General features: G+C 32.0%; 1 protein-coding gene across 4 annotated transcripts in view; it reads right to left on the reverse strand.

Moving 5' to 3' along the window:
* Positions 1-16,257, reverse strand: part of LOC127729063 (tax1-binding protein 1 homolog B-like) — a 37,676-nt gene that overhangs the window by 13,580 nt on the left and 7,839 nt on the right. For all 4 annotated transcript variants that reach the window (XM_052236705.1, XM_052236703.1, XM_052236704.1 and 1 more), the window contains 8 exons: positions 15,325-15,636; positions 13,605-13,831; positions 12,463-12,672; positions 11,361-11,504; positions 10,715-10,903; positions 8,250-8,387; positions 5,846-6,016; positions 2,325-2,504 (listed from right to left, as the gene is read on the reverse strand). In XM_052236705.1, the coding sequence (XP_052092665.1) occupies positions 2,325-2,504; positions 5,846-6,016; positions 8,250-8,387; positions 10,715-10,903; positions 11,361-11,504; positions 12,463-12,672; positions 13,605-13,831; positions 15,325-15,631 (1,566 nt within the window). In that variant the 5' untranslated portion in view covers positions 15,632-15,636. The remainder of the gene's footprint in view (positions 1-2,324; positions 2,505-5,845; positions 6,017-8,249; positions 8,388-10,714; positions 10,904-11,360; positions 11,505-12,462; positions 12,673-13,604; positions 13,832-15,324; positions 15,637-16,257) is intronic.

The following is a 16,257-nucleotide window of genomic DNA, read 5'->3' on the forward strand; positions in this document are numbered from 1 at the left end:
TAGATTCAGCATATCAAAGAACCCCATATATTCAATTTTTGTTGAAATCAAAAAAAGTTTAATTTTGGACCCAAACTTGGACAAACTTGAAAACTGGGCCCATAATCAAAAATCTAAACACATGTTTAGATTCAGCAAATCAAAGAACCCCAAGAATTCAATTTTTGTCAAAATCAAACTAAGTTTAATTTTGGACCCTTTGGACCTCAATGTAGACCAATTTAAAAAACAGGACCCAAAATTAAAAACCTAAATACACGGTTAGATTTGGAATATCAAAGAACCCCAATAATTCAATTTTAGATGAAATCAAACAAAGTTTAATTTTAGACCCTTTTGACCTCAATATGAACCAATTAGATAACGGGGTCCACAAATAAAAAATCTAAATACATGGTTAGATTCAGCATATCAAAGAACCCCATATATTCAATTTTTGTTGAAATCAAACAAAGTTTAATTTTGGACCCCAATTTGGACAAACTTGAAAACTGGGCCAAAAATCAAAAATCTAAATACATGTTTAGATTCAGCATATCAAAGAACCTCATATATTCAATTTTTGCTAAAATCAAACAAAGTTTAATTTTGGACCCTTTGGACATTAATGTAGTACAATTTGAAAACTGGACCCAAAATTAAAAATCTAAATACACTGTTAGATTCGGCATAACAAATAAATAAATGTGATCAAAGATTTTACAAATCTAATGCGCCATACTGTGCAATTAAAGATTACTTCTTGAAATTTTTCAATATTTGAAATTTGAAAAAAAAAAAATATTTGAAGAATAATTCTTTTTAATTTCTGAAATCTGAAATGAGAAAAAATTGGCCCCCCACAATTTCTTTTTATCCCCCCCCCCCCTTTTTCCCCCAAAAAAATTCTTGCCCTCAAGATATGGTCATAATCTCAATTCAAATTTCCAATGGAGTTGGCAACCATAATTACCCATTTAAATTTACCATAGTGCTAACATAATCTATTTTATAATAGAATTAATAAAAAATATAGTGTCAAATCTTTCATATGGATTTTTTTGTAAAAAAAAAAGATGAAAACATTTGCAGATATTTTTACTGGTCTTCCTTTATAAATATGCATTTCTTTAAACATAATTTAAAAGCAGTGTAAGGGAAGTAACCAAAACGTTGTATTTGGATTACCTCCCTTACACTGTTTTAGATTATCTTTATTGTTCATTAACCATTACTTTATACATAATTTAAAAGCAGTGTAAGGGAGATAATTTCAATGATGTATTTGATTTATCTCCCTTACACTGCTTTAAATTATGTTTTGTACTAAAGTATTTGTCCATTAACCAGGACAACCTTGTTTTTTCCCCTTTTTTGCCCCTAATTCCTAAATGGTTTGAGCCATAACCCCCCAAAGCAAATCCTAACCATCCCTTTGTGGTATGGAAACTTGTAGTATAATTTCAGAGAGATCCATACACCGTTCCACAGTTATTGTCTGGAAACTAGAAAATGCTCATTTTTGGCCCCTTTTTGGCCCCTGATTCCTTAACTGTTGGTACCATAACCCCCAAAATCAATCCCAACCTTCCTTTTGTGGTATTTAACCTTATGGTCAAATTTCAAAAAGATCCATTCACTTAAACTAAAGTTAGAGTGCGAAAACCAATATGTATTCGGACGACGACGACGACGCCAGACGACGACGACGACGACGACGACGCCAACGTCATACCAATATACGACCACAAAATTTTTTTGCGGTCGTATAAAAACTTATCAGACAGAAATACTGACGGACAGAAGAACAGATAGTTCTCCTGAAGGAGGCTAAAACCCTGAGGGGATTTCATTGACTCCTAACAAAGTGAGAAAGGGTGTATCAAATTCTTATCATTATGTTCGGTGGTAGTACCGATTATTAGGTTGTCTGCATATTGATATGGTTAAAATATCAGCTGCGAGTCACAATATGAAGCTTTTTGTCGAGTGAGCGCAGCGAACGAGTTCAAAAAGGCTTCATATTGTGTCGAGCAGCTGAAATTCTACAATATCAATATGCAGACAACCAGATAATCGATTTATTGGGTTGTTTTTGCGTATTTCACATAATAGAAACAAGTGTTTTCTTTGTTTCACAAACAAACCAGAAGATGACTTGATAAGTTCGTCTCAAACTTATCCACGTCGGTTCATAAATTATGACGTCGCTGATATGTCTGGGTCAAAAATATTAAGGCTGGGTCAACGTATTTGACGTCACAAAGCTGTGATATGCAATTTTGTTAAGAGCTGAGCACAGTGATACAGACAGTGGGACGACTGATAATCACATTTACACAAACCTGTTTCTTTGTAGATTCAATCTGATATTGTGAGAGGTGCTGTTCCATTTTGGAATATCTGTCTTTTAGTGTTGACTGGGCAAGAACAAGACACTGCATTGAACCTCCAATACAGGTTTCTGAAGCCTTTTCTAGTTTGTTTCCCAGCTCAGCATTATCTGTTCGTAACTTCTCTACTTGCTATTAACAAAAAGGTCAAATGTAATGTCAGGTTTAAACTAAAGTGGGTGAATGTCTTCAAGCTTGAGAGAGAAAAAAAATCTGGGGCACATCTTGTTAAAAAATGTCAGTCTGCTAAAGATGACTTTTTTATGCACTAACTAGTTAATCTTTGTGTTGCTGGTCATTACTGCTCTTCACTTATTTAACCTACCTCCTTAAATTTTAAAAAAAATAGATAAAACTGCAAAAAACATTCAAAAACATCAACATTTCAGGGGCAACGCCTGCAAAACAGGTTGTCAGATTTTCTATAATTTTCTAAGTAGATTGAACTTGACATGCTGATCATTTTTTCAATTAAACTTTTAACCTAGGTTCAATAATGTGCATCCCTGTTAACAGCCATAAACTGTGAAAATTGATAATAAAATGATGCTATAGAGATATGTCTCACCTTTATCATGTATATGTTATTTTGATAGTATAATACAAACGTTGAAATTAAACTGGCAATACTTGTAAAACATGTAAACTATGTTAACATTCAAAGTCAATGAACTATGAAAGAAGGTGCAGGGCCAAATAACCTCCATGGAAATATGACTTACCACTAGTGGTTTCCCTTAAACTAACACAAACTCAATTTATTATTATAATATATTATCAATAAAATGCTTCGCTGGGGCGCAGCTTGATACGACCGCAGAGGTCGAACCCTGAACAGTTGGGGCAAGTATGGACACAACATTCAAGCTTGATACAGTTCTGAATTTGGATTGTAATTAAATATTTGACACAGCATAGGTTTCTGACACAGAAAGAATGTGGTCTAAGAACTTGAATTTTTTTAATTTACCTATTATGGTCCAATGTCCAAAATCAAAATACATGGTTAGATTCAGCATATCAAAGAACCCCATATATTCAATTTTTGTTAAAATCAAACAAAGTTTAATTTTGGACCCCAACTTGGACAAACTTGAAAACTGGGCCCATAATCAAAAATCTAAACACATGTTTAGATTCAGCATATCAAAGAACCCCAAGAATTCAATTTTTGCTAAAATCAAACTAAGTTTAATTTTGGACCCTTTGGACCTTAATGTAGACCAATTTAAAAAACGGGACTTGAAATTAAAAATCTAAATACAAGGTAAGATTTGGAATATCAAATAACCCCAATAATTCAATTTTTGATGAAATCAAACAAAGTTTAATTTTGGACCCTTTTGACCTCAATATGAACCAATTTGATAGCGGGGCCCACAAATAAAAAATCTAAATTCATGGTTAGATTCAGCATATCAAAGAACCCCATATATTCAATTTTTGTTGAAATCAAAAAAAGTTTAATTTTGGACCCCAACTTGGACCAACTTGAAAACTGGGCCCATAATCAAAAATCTAAATACATGTTTAGATTCAGCATATCAAAGAACCCCATATATTCAATTTTTGTTGAAATCAAACAAAGTTTAAATACTGGACCCTATCTTGGACCAACTTGAAAACTGGGCCCATAATCAAAAATCTAAACACATGTTTAGATTCAGCATATCAAAGAACCCCAAGAATTCAATTTTTGTTAACATCAAACTAAGTTTAATTTTGGACCCTTTGGACCTTAATGTAGACCAATTTGAAAACTGGACCCAAAATTAAAAATCTAAATACACTGTTAGATTCGGCATAACAAATAAAAAATGTGATCAAAGATTTTACAAATCAAATGCGACCATACTGTGCAATTAAAGATTACTTCTTGAAATTTTTCAATATTTGAAATTTGAAAAAAAAATAATATTTGAAGAATAATTCTTTTTAATTTCTGAAATCTGAAATGAGAAAAAATTGGCCCCCCACAATTTTTTTTATCCCCCCCCCCCTTTTTCCCCCCAAAAAATTCTTTCCCTCAAGATATGGTCATAATCTCAATTCAAATTTCCAATGGAGTTGGCAACCATAATTACCCATTTAAATTTACCATAGTGCTAACTTAATCTATTTTATAATAGAATTAATAAAAATATAGTGTCAAATCTTTCATATGGATTTTTTTGTAAAAAAAAAAGATGCAACATTTGCAGATATTTTTACTGGTCTTCCTTTATAAATATGCATTTCTTTAAACATAATTTAAAAGCAGTGTAAGGGAAGTAACCAAAACGTTGTATTTGGATTACCTCCCTTACACTGTTTTAGATTATCTTTATTGTTCATTAACCATTACTTTATACATAATTTAAAAGCAGTGTAAGGGAGATAATTTCAATGATGTATTTGATTTATCTCCCTTACACTGCTTTAAATTATGTTTTGTACTAAAATATTTGTCCATTAACCAGGACAACCTTGTTTTTCCCCCTTTTTTGCCCCTAATTCCTAAACGGTTTGAGCCATAACCCCCCAAAGCAAATCTTACTATCCCTTTGTGGTATGGAAACTTGTAGTATAATTTCAGAGAGATCCATACACCGTTCCACAGTTATTGTCTGGAAACTAGAAAATGCTCATTTTTGGCCCCTTTTTGGCCCCTAATTCCTTAACTGTTGGTACCATAACCCCCAAAATCAATCCCAACCTTCCTTTTGTGGTATTTAACCTTATGGTCAAATTTCAAAAAGATCCATTTACTTAAACTAAAGTTAGAGTGCGAAAACCAATGTGTATTCGGACGACGACGCCGGACGACGACGACGACGACGCCAACGTCATACCAATATACGACCACAAAATTTTTTTGCGGTCGTATAAAAATGCCTCCTCCACTACTTAATAGCACATCTAAGTCTTGCTTACAATGTCAAGGCAAGACAAAAACCAACGTTTCAGGGACAACAACTCCAACATAGGTTCTAAAGAAAGATAGAGCTTATAATGCTGACCATTTTACCCTGTTATATTTCTCTTATTGTTATAGTTTTTTAGTTATTAGCCAATAACTGCAGTTAACCCTCTATGTTCTAGTTTTAGCCACGTTGGCTATGTTGGTTAATAGAAGACATCCTACAGTTGAATCAGATATACTTCGGTTTCAAACCATTGAGCAGTTTTAGAGGTGAAGATATTTAAATATACACTATGTACAACATAGATATCATGAGAGGTGCTACTTTACAAAGAAACAATTTACCAAACCAAAATACAGTATTATGACTGTGAATAGATAAGTCTTTACTCTTACTTATAAATGCAGCAGCAGCATGCTTAGCTGAGAAGTAGTAAATACTAATTTGTGAGTCAACATCTTGACTTAGACATGGTTCAAATATATCATCTTACTCATTACAGGCTACCAAAATATGAAGACACTTTGTATAATTTGTAATCAAGTCATACTTATGACAAAATAAACTTACCAACTGCACATAAGCCAAATTTTTTTCTTTTTCTTCAACTTGGATTTGTATGGCCTCGATTTCAGTTGCTTTTTCTTTAAGCTGAATTTGTAAGTTGTATACTTGTGATCCTAAGGTATCTTGATCTTGACTTAATTTCTGCTTCAGGGAATGATTCTCTTCCTTACAGACCTAAAGAACACCAAACACATGTGTACAAATTTTTGCTTTTCCCTTAAAAATTTATATATGAATTATTTTTTTAACTTTTAAGAGATCAAATAATTAAAAGTACAATCAGGATAAACATTTCTACAAAGTCTTCCAAGCCCCTGTCTAACCCCTCCTAAATTCAAATGTCCTTCCTGTAAGAAGTCATCACAACACAAAGACCACAAGGAATAGTTTGTACATCCCATTTTGATTGTTTATCAATTTTATAATCAACAGCTTCTCTCTATCCATTTATATTGTTTTCAAGATAAATATCCAAAAACAAACAGTCATAATTAAAGGGCAATAACTCTTACATGGATTCACCTGATGGTTTCAGTCATATTGGCAATTTTATAATTCTTGCATTGCTGATCACTTTGTTGTCTGGCTATCTAATAAAGGAGTTGGTTCACTAACTCTTAATTTTGGCCTTAAATATATTTGCTGAAATATTTTAAATTTACTAAATTTATTCTTTATTTGTCAACCAAAAACAAGGGGTTGTGCCACATATGAAATAAGAAACAAAATCTAAAAAGATGACAAATTTCTAGAATAAAATGCTCTGCTGGATGCAGCTTGATACGACTGCAGAGGTCGAACACTGAACAGTTGGGGCAAGTATGGACACAACATTCAAGCTTGATACAGCACTGAATTTGGATTGTGATTAAATATTTGACACAGCATAGGTTTCTGACACAGAATGAATGTGGTCTAAGAACTTAAAAATGTTTAATTTACCTATTCAAAGCATATCATTATTATTTGCTTTTATATATAAATCAGAAATAACCAATTTAAAATGGAAAATTTAAAATAAAAAAAATCCCTCCCCCAAATTTTTTGAACCCCCTTATGATTCATCACCCCCAAACGCAATCCCAGCCTTCTCTTTGTGGTATGGTACCTTGCAGTACAATTTCAGAGAGATCCATACACTTGAACACAAATTATTGTATGGAAACTAGAAAAATGCTTGTTTTTAGGTCCCTTTTTGGCCCCAAATTCCTAAATGTTTAGGGCAATTACCCCCAAACTCAAACCCAGCTTTCCCTTTGTGAAAAATGCTTGTTTTTTTGCCCCTTTTTTGCCCCTAATTCCCCAAATTTTGAGGCAATTACCCCCAAAATCAATCCCAGCCTTCCCTTTGTGGTATGGTACCTTGCAGTACAATTTCAGACAGATCCATACACTTGAACACAAGTTATTGTCTAGAAACTAGAAAAATGCTTTTTTTTGGCCCCTTATTCCTAAATGTTCCGGGCAATTACCCCCAAACTCAATTCCAGCTGTCCATTTGTGATATGGAACCTTGTAGTACAATTTCAGAAAGATCCATACACTTACACACAAGTGATTATCATGAAACTAGAAAAATGCTTGTTTTTTGCCCCTTTTTTGGCCCCTAATTCCTATAATTTTACCCATTACCCCCAAAATCAATCCCAGCATTCCCTTTATGATATGGAACATTGTGGTACAATGTCAGAGAGATCCATACACTAACACACAAGTTATGTCTGGAAGTTACAAAAATGCTTATTTTTGGCCCCTAATTCCTTAACTGTTAGTACCATAACCCCCAAAATCACTCCCCACCTTCCTTTTGTGGTATTGAACCTTATGGTAAAATTTCATAGAGATCCATTTACTTAAACTAAAGTAAGAGTGCGAAAACCAATGTGTCTTCGGACGACGACGACAATGTCATACCAATATACGACCGCAAAAAAATTTTTGCGGTCGTATAAAAATGGACGAAAATGAAATGTGTTTCTTTTTCACTCTGATTTAGTTATGAAGCAGATAAACAATTGTTCTTATTATACTTTGAAAAATAATATATTTAGGAATACATACACATGATACACAGTAGATATACTCAAACAATTCAAGTTTAAAAAATACACCTTTACAGGGCAGTTTATTCAGTTTACTGTTCTACTCCTATATCCCATAATAGGCAAAAACACAAAAATAAAGTTGAAAATCTTCATTCAAGGGCAATAACTCCTATAGAGCTGTTTGATGGTTTTGGTTATTTCACTTCTTTGTAATTCTTGTATTGCTGATCATTTTTACCCTTCACAGTTTCTGCCTATCTACCTAAAATAAACTGTATTTTGAGATCTTGACATTACTACGTTGATGTCAGCAAAGGCCTTATTGTATCTAGATCTCTTACTTTTAGAATATAAATAAATACCTGTAAATCATTAGCCATTTTCTGATTATGTTCCCTGAATGTTGTGAGTTCATCCTGAAGTAGCTCCTTGACATTATCAGCAGCTGCCAATTTGTCTTCTAAGTTCTGTATCTTTTCTGACAAGTAATCAATGTTCTCCTAAAATACAGACACATTACTTGAGAAAGGGGGGTGGAGACAGTTTATCATAATATTGTCATTTTTGTGATTCTTAGATATGTTGCATTTATTTAGAACTTTGAAAACACATAAAATAAACATGTTTGCTGTCAAGGATCAAAACTGGAAATGTTTGAAAATTTGTTGTAATTTTCTGGCAACTTTAATAAGATATTCTTATTTTGGTATATTTAACAATGAAATAACCAAATTGGGTTTATTTAAAAGCTATTGAAAATGTACATAAGAAAAAAAATAAAATAACATGTCAGCAGTTTGGTTTCATTTAAAAACTTGATTCAACTTTTATTATACCAGCCAAAATAGATTGAATTTAACAACACTTTATCAGCTAATTTACTACGTTCTTGTTATCTTATTTTCGTAATATTATTATATGCATTGGCTTACATTGTGATTTTTGAAACCAGTTTAAATAAAAAAGTGTAACGGTTCTTATTCAAAAAATAAATTATAATAAATGTGGATAGTGTCCACATGTGGACACAAATGATACCCCCGCTTGCATATCATATAGTTATAAAGGGACATAACTGAAGAACGGTAAAAGTGACGCTTCCCAAATTTGAACTTGATCTGAGTTTTGTGGTAATAAGCATTGTGTATAAGTTTCATAATATTTGGTTGAGGATAACTAAGTAAGAGAATGGAAACGAAAAATTCAGCAATTTTTCCATTTGTAAAGGGGCATAACTCTAGAAAGGTTAAAGTGACACCACCAAAATTTAAACTTGATCTGTATTTTGTGGTAATAAGCATTGTGTATAAGTTTCATAACATTTGGTTGAGGCAAACTAAAGTTAAAGAACAGAAACGAAAAATTCAGCAATTTTTCCATTTGTAAAGGTGCATCACTCCAGAATGGTTAAAGTGATGCAACCTACATTCGAACTAGATCTGTGTTTTGTGGTGATTAGCATTGTGTATAAGTTTTATAACATTTGGTTGAGGTTAACTTAAGTCAGAGAACGTAAACGAAAAATTCAGCAATTTTTCCATTTGTAAAGGGGCATAACTCTAGAACGGTTAAAGTGACGCCACCAATATTCAAACTTGATCTGTGTTTTGTGGTAATAAGCATTGCGTATAAGTTTTATAACATTTGGTTGAGGCAAAATAAAGTTAGAGAACGGAAACCAACTTTGGGACGTACAGACGGACAAGGGTAAAACTTAATGCCCCCTTTGCTACGGTGGGGGCATAAAAATTGTTCTTGAAACTGAGCTTCCCCAATTTTTGCCTCATAGGTTGTTAGAAATTTCTTTCATACATTCAATATAGGTTAATTTATGAAATCACCTACTAAATTCAAAATTCAGCAAAAATGAAGGCAACAAATATGACAAAACTCACCCGTTCTATAAGTATATTTTTTGTGCAATATTCTAACTGATATATGAACTCTGCTTTGAGACCCATTGGTGGCCTTCATCTGTTTTCTGCTCTGCGGTTGGGTTGTTGTCTCCTTGACACATTCCCCATTTCCATTCTCAATTTTATTTGAACAAGAATGATATGCTAAGCCAGGAATTAAACATGCTTATTTACAGGAAGACCTGTCTCAATAACTATACCATTATTTTGATCCCAAGCGTACCAGCCTTTGCGCTTACTCTTAAATGCTACATGCTTTACACAGAAGCATAAATTACCAACTTTCAAGTCTTTGGTTTGACCAGGCTTCAGCTCAAACCAAGAACCTCTAGCACTCAAGGCAAGCATGCATCCACTAGACCACAGTGACAGTACAGCATTTAGGATTAAGAGCAATGATTGATTAGCTAGGAGTCAAAACAGGGTGATATGTCTAACTTAGGACAGATTACTTGTGAGCTAGCATGTTCAAAATCTGTCTCAGTGTGTTGATCTGGTTCAAAGCAGGAAATCTTCATGTCATATAAACAAGTGATTGATCGGAAGAATATATATGTAGTATTTGCTGCTGGATATCAAGCAGCCATCAATCAATTACAAGATCAATTGATATATGCTATGTATAGTTTGATTCAAATTGTTTAAAGAACTTACTATTCAACAAAGCAAACTTGCAAAATGTTGAGGGAATAAATGTTAGACCTAAAGTGATTAGCACTATTATGAATTTATCACCATCACCTTTGGTAGGAAAACTGACACTCCTAGTCAATCAACATTGGAGTTGAGGGCACCTGCCATGTGCAGGATTCCAACTCACAACCTCAGTGTTGACAGGATAGTAATACAGTAGTTCGACTACTTAGACCACTCGGCCACCTGTTTGAAAAAGAATGTCATAACCCTCTTACTTTATCTGAAGAAGATATTTCTTCCTGTCGATGTAGCAACAACTTGGTTTGTTCTAATTCTGCTTTTGTACTGTCTAGTTTTGACTTCAGGTGTTCAACAAGGCTCTCCTGTTTGGCAAGTTTTATTTCTAAATCTTCAATCTGACGTGCTGACTCCTTATCCATTCCCTCTTGTTTTGTAAAATGTTGCTAAAATAAGACGGTAAAATTGTTACAGATAATTCTATGCAACAAAATGGGGAAAAAATTGATACAGAGAATAATGGAAAACAAATCACCACTTTACAATTCAAACTCAAGCTAACCATACATTTACGATTACATATGGATGAATGAGATCATTACTTTTAAATCACTAAACCATGACCAAAACAATATTCTGTATCCATAGGACACCATATCCTGTGTCCCACTATTTCTATGTTCAGGAAATTTTGGTCAAAACCGATCACAGAATATCAGACAGACAGACACCTAAACCAGAAAAACATAATATTCCTCTACTATAGAAGGTGTGGCATAAAAAAAAACAATACAAAAAAATATGCATAATAAAAAATTTCATGAGACTTCCTTCCCAAGTTTACTATGATATTAATCAAATATTTCCTTGAAAAATTTCAAGATTACATTTGATTTCTATTACCTTGTACATATCTATTCCTTGTTTCAGTTTGAGATTTTCCCCTTCCAAATTATCTTTCTCATTCTGTAATCTTTTATCATGTTCTTTCAGCTTATTTATCTCATCATCTAATCTGTTGACTTTGTCTTGTATTGATTCTCTGTCCTATAGAAATAACAGTATGGAGTATAAACATATAAATTCTTGTCTTTGAAATAAAAACAACAGTATATTCAATTAGTCTAATAGCATGAAAGTATTACTATTCAGGGATTCTATGGTTAAAAAAAAACATGAAATTTTAAACCATTAAATGAATTTCGACTGCATTGTTATAGGTTTAAACCCTTTTTTCTAGAAACTCAGCTGATTAACAGAGTGTTTACAAAATTAACTCCGGCAACATGGTCCACCAAAGAGTTAGCCAAGTACCAATCACGTCAAAGTATTTGCAGATATGAAAATCATAAGAGAATAATGGTTACCGAAAGATTAAATTAACAAATTTAATTGCATAAACAAAGAAAACTTTCAAAAATGTTTGATGTCAATTCAACTGAAGTTAACTAAAATTTCATACCTTAAAAAAACTGTGTCATTGCTAAACTGGTCCTAAGATTAGAATTGAATATAAGAGACTAGTTTTTCTAGAATTTAAAAGATGTTGGAACATGTAATTCAGGTAAAAATTACCAGTACACTTATACTTTCTAAACAGAAAATTTCATTTACATGTACATGTAAATGCAAATAATTCAATGAAACTTTATTTGAAATTTAACCAAGCATTTTCATTTAAAATCATGTTTGCTACAATCACTTACATTATTTTTCATGGTTTTCAAAAGTTAAATAAAAAAGAAATAATGAATGAATGAATCTATGAAATTGTACTATATTCAAATATTTTTCAAACCAGGTAGATGGTTCTACTTTTATAAATCAATAAAAAGATATATTACTTTAGATTCATTTTTCAACTTTTTATACAAACATTACATGCCTATAGGGAATTTGTGTTTTGTTTATCACTTAAATTTGTGGGTCGCCTTTACCCATGAAATCCAAGAAAATTAGTTCCCCATAAATAATTATGAATCCACAGTATAAAACACCATCTTACCCTTTTCACTGTATCAGCCTTTTGCTGAACTTCATCTCTGACCATGATTAGGTCCTTAGCTTCCTGTTGTAGTTGTACAATCGTCTGCTTGTCAACATTAACTTGGTCAGATAAATGTTTGTTTTCCTGCACCACTTCCTGAAGGTTCTGGTCCAGTGAATACAGTTTGTTTACAAGTTCATCTCTTTCCAGTTCAAGGTCGTGCTGCATCTATAAAATTTTAAATATAATTACTGGGATACAATAAAATACATTTATGGCTATTTTCAAAATATTTGCTTTGATTTTTTTTGTAAGTGATCATTTTCCATTTCAAGCTACTCGATTGGGAAAGTTTTTTTCAGTGGAGTAGAGCTAGAACATGACGATTTCATTGGCCAATATCATTGATGCTGACGTGGACAATAGGAATACATAATTTATCTATGGTATTTCAACTCAAGGAAGTTTCTCAGATACTATCTCATCTTAACAAATATACAAAGAACACATATGCAGGGTAACATCAACAAATGTACAAAGAGCACATATGCAGGGTAACATCAACAAATGTACAAAGAACACATATGCAGGGTAACATCAACAAATGTACAAAGAACACATATGCAGGGTAACATCAACAAATGTACAAAGAACACATATGCAGGGTAACATCAACAAATGTACAAAGAACACATATGCAGGGTAACATCAACATATACAGACTTTTACAGACAAACAAATCTAACAAATATTTTCATGATTTTAATGACAATCTCACTGTAAATACTGAAACAACTTTTCATTTTCAATATCAACCTGTCCTATACTAGTAAATGAATTCATCAAATCAAAAAGACAAATATAATTAAATAAAAGACTAAAACAGTTCTTCTTTCCTTGGCAACATTTAAAAAAGTCCTAAAGAAATCTTTAGAATCCAAAACTGTAAATTCAGAATTGTTAGAAATGAGAATCAGATTAGGAAATCAAGACAGGATAGGTTTCACAAAATTAAAAACTTGTATTAAAATTTGTATAGCTTTATTTCTATGCAACATTTCCTGAAAGCACAATAGTTAATATCGTATTTGTATCCATTGTTCAACAATTACAATAATGAATGCATGCACAAAATTGTGAATTTACAATATGTTGTATACCTGTAACAAAGCAGTTTTCTCCGATTCTAGCTTACTGATATTTTCTGCCATTACGACTGTCTTTGATCTAATAACCAGCATTTCAGTTTCTTCATCTTCAATCTCAAGAAAATCATCAGCACTTGGCCTTCTGAACTGGAATGGTGTACTGGCTCCTCTGATCTGTCCAGAACTTGTTACGTAACAGAACTGGTAGAATTCTCCATCATCATTGGGCAGTTTATGAGCTGAAAGATTGAAGAATGTTTACATAATTAGTATTTAATCTAGCTTTGAAATACAGTTTTCATCATAAAGTTCATACATTATTAAACATTTACCGCTTTTGTGTAATATAAGGCATGCAATTCATATTTTTTTTAAAAGATTCCCTTGTTTTTTGACAATTGCATGTTTCTCCACAATGATTAAGCCTACTTAGCATTTATCCAATTTAAGGTTCTGATGTTAAATCATAAAACAAAAATAAAACCTTAGTGTTGGCCAACAAAAAAACATAGCTGATTTATCAGATTTCCATTTTACTGTAGGATACTGATATTTATGTACTTAAAATTAGTGAGAACTTTAATATATATTTCTTCCTTACTTTTACTTTTTGTCAAACTGTAAAATAAGGCAACATACTTTGAGTTAACACTGGATAAACATCAGTGTCTCAAAATATTTCAGCAATTTGAATTAGTTGAAAAAAATGAAAGATATAATTCTTTTTATACAAAGTACCATGACAGAATAACTTATTCTATCAATACATCTAAACAATGAGGTAATTTTATATCAAACTATGTAGAAAATTAATTAAATTTTCACAGAATGCATGTCTGTTTATACATAATTAATCTACAATATATAAATATAAGCTTCTCGTTAATTATGCAATATTAATAATAAATAGGTTTAATTACATTTGTAATACTACTCAATATAATAAGTATTACTCCTGAGGGAGTTTAAAATTACTCAAAAGCCAAACATATAAATCATGTTTTTTTTCATATTGTATAAATGCAAGTATTGCTCTTTTCTACAGTACATTTGATAGAACCCCTGGTATCAATTCTACTGATAAGATGTTTGTGGCATTAGGAAGAACCACAGACCCATGGAGTCCAAAGAATACATTCTATTTGTGGTACTTTTCTATGAACAGTTTTTAGGTGATTGTGAAATGGTAAGGATATTCTTACTTTTTGGGTGGGTTAACTAACATGTATAAAACTGTTGGTCAAAAGTTACACTTTAATAGTGTGAAAGTACTTTGACTCATATATGAAAACAAACTTTTGGTTTATAATAGCAAAATCATAATTTATGTTTTTAGATTCTGTACTAACAAATCAAAAGAATATCCAATGGACTTAAAATTTCTTGTTTTGATTTTATTATAAAATCTATGGAAAAATAATTAAACCATGACTTAAACAACTGTCACAGTATTGAGTTTAAATATAAATTCATCAGTTTTTTATTAGCTGTTGTGACTTATTATTTTTTCTCCATAAATATAACATGTAGAAAGTATTATTTTAATCTATACTCAATTCAATATTAAAATTAACATAAGACAGAAGAGAGGAATAGATTTCATTTATAAAACTGTATTTTTTTTTAGTAAATCTCTTTTGAGAATCTTTAATTGAACATTTGTATTTATAAAGTTTTGCAAGTACCGTAAAACTAATAAAATTAAAATAATGCTTAAATGTTGTGAACATACAGGGAAACAGTATATGTCCTTCTGCATCCTTTCCAGCTTCATAATTAGATGGTATGTTGACCCAGTCGTAGTAAATATAATCTCTCGTTGACAACCAACCAACTTTGTACAATCCAATCCAGTCACTTCTACTTGGTGTAAGGTCAGATGTTATTGTATAGCCACATTCAATGTGAGCATCTGCTGGGTATGTTTCAGGAATGTTGTGAAAAATAACCATAGCAAATTCTTTTCTTTTGTTGGTTGTCTCCCCTGTTGAGCTGGCAGCAGCTTCCTCTTCTTGTGTGTCTGTGTTTACTTCTTCCATGTTTTCTGTAAATCAGACAATTACTTAAATTATTAAAACAACTGAACACATATAGCCTACAAAGCATAATATTCAAAAGAAGCTTTTTCTGAAATGATTATTTGTAAATACATTGAAATAGTTATCCTTTATCAATATAAAGAACACAAATGATGATTCAGTTCAAAATCACCCTGGGTGCCAGTGGGTGGTGACCTGTCACAGTAAATAACTGTTGATTGTAGGTGATTTGATTCACTCTGAAATGTTGCTGAATATTCCATAGAAAATATTTTGACAGTTGTAAACCTGTTTCACAGTGAATCACTCAAAACTACATCTCCTTTTATTGAGCCACCTTGTGTGTACATTACATTCACTTGCTTTGGATCTTATTCGAAAATTTGATGTCTTAAAAATAAGAAGATTATCAATTAACCTGTGAGATGACCATACCAATACTGATCTATTGTTCCATGACTTTATAGAATAGTTACTTTGGACTCATCAATTTGTGTAGGCTTCTTTTGGTATTTTTAGGTAAAAATCAGGATTTTAAATTTAAGGCATAACAGGTATATAAATATATCAATCTGACTTCTCTTTTTAAATTAGGCTGCTACATGCATAGTCCCTCCCAACCCTGA

This window comes from Mytilus californianus, unplaced genomic scaffold (genome assembly GCF_021869535.1).
Source record: "Mytilus californianus isolate M0D057914Y unplaced genomic scaffold, xbMytCali1.0.p SCAF_2, whole genome shotgun sequence".
In the NCBI taxonomy this organism is placed as follows: domain Eukaryota; kingdom Metazoa; phylum Mollusca; class Bivalvia; order Mytilida; family Mytilidae; genus Mytilus; species Mytilus californianus.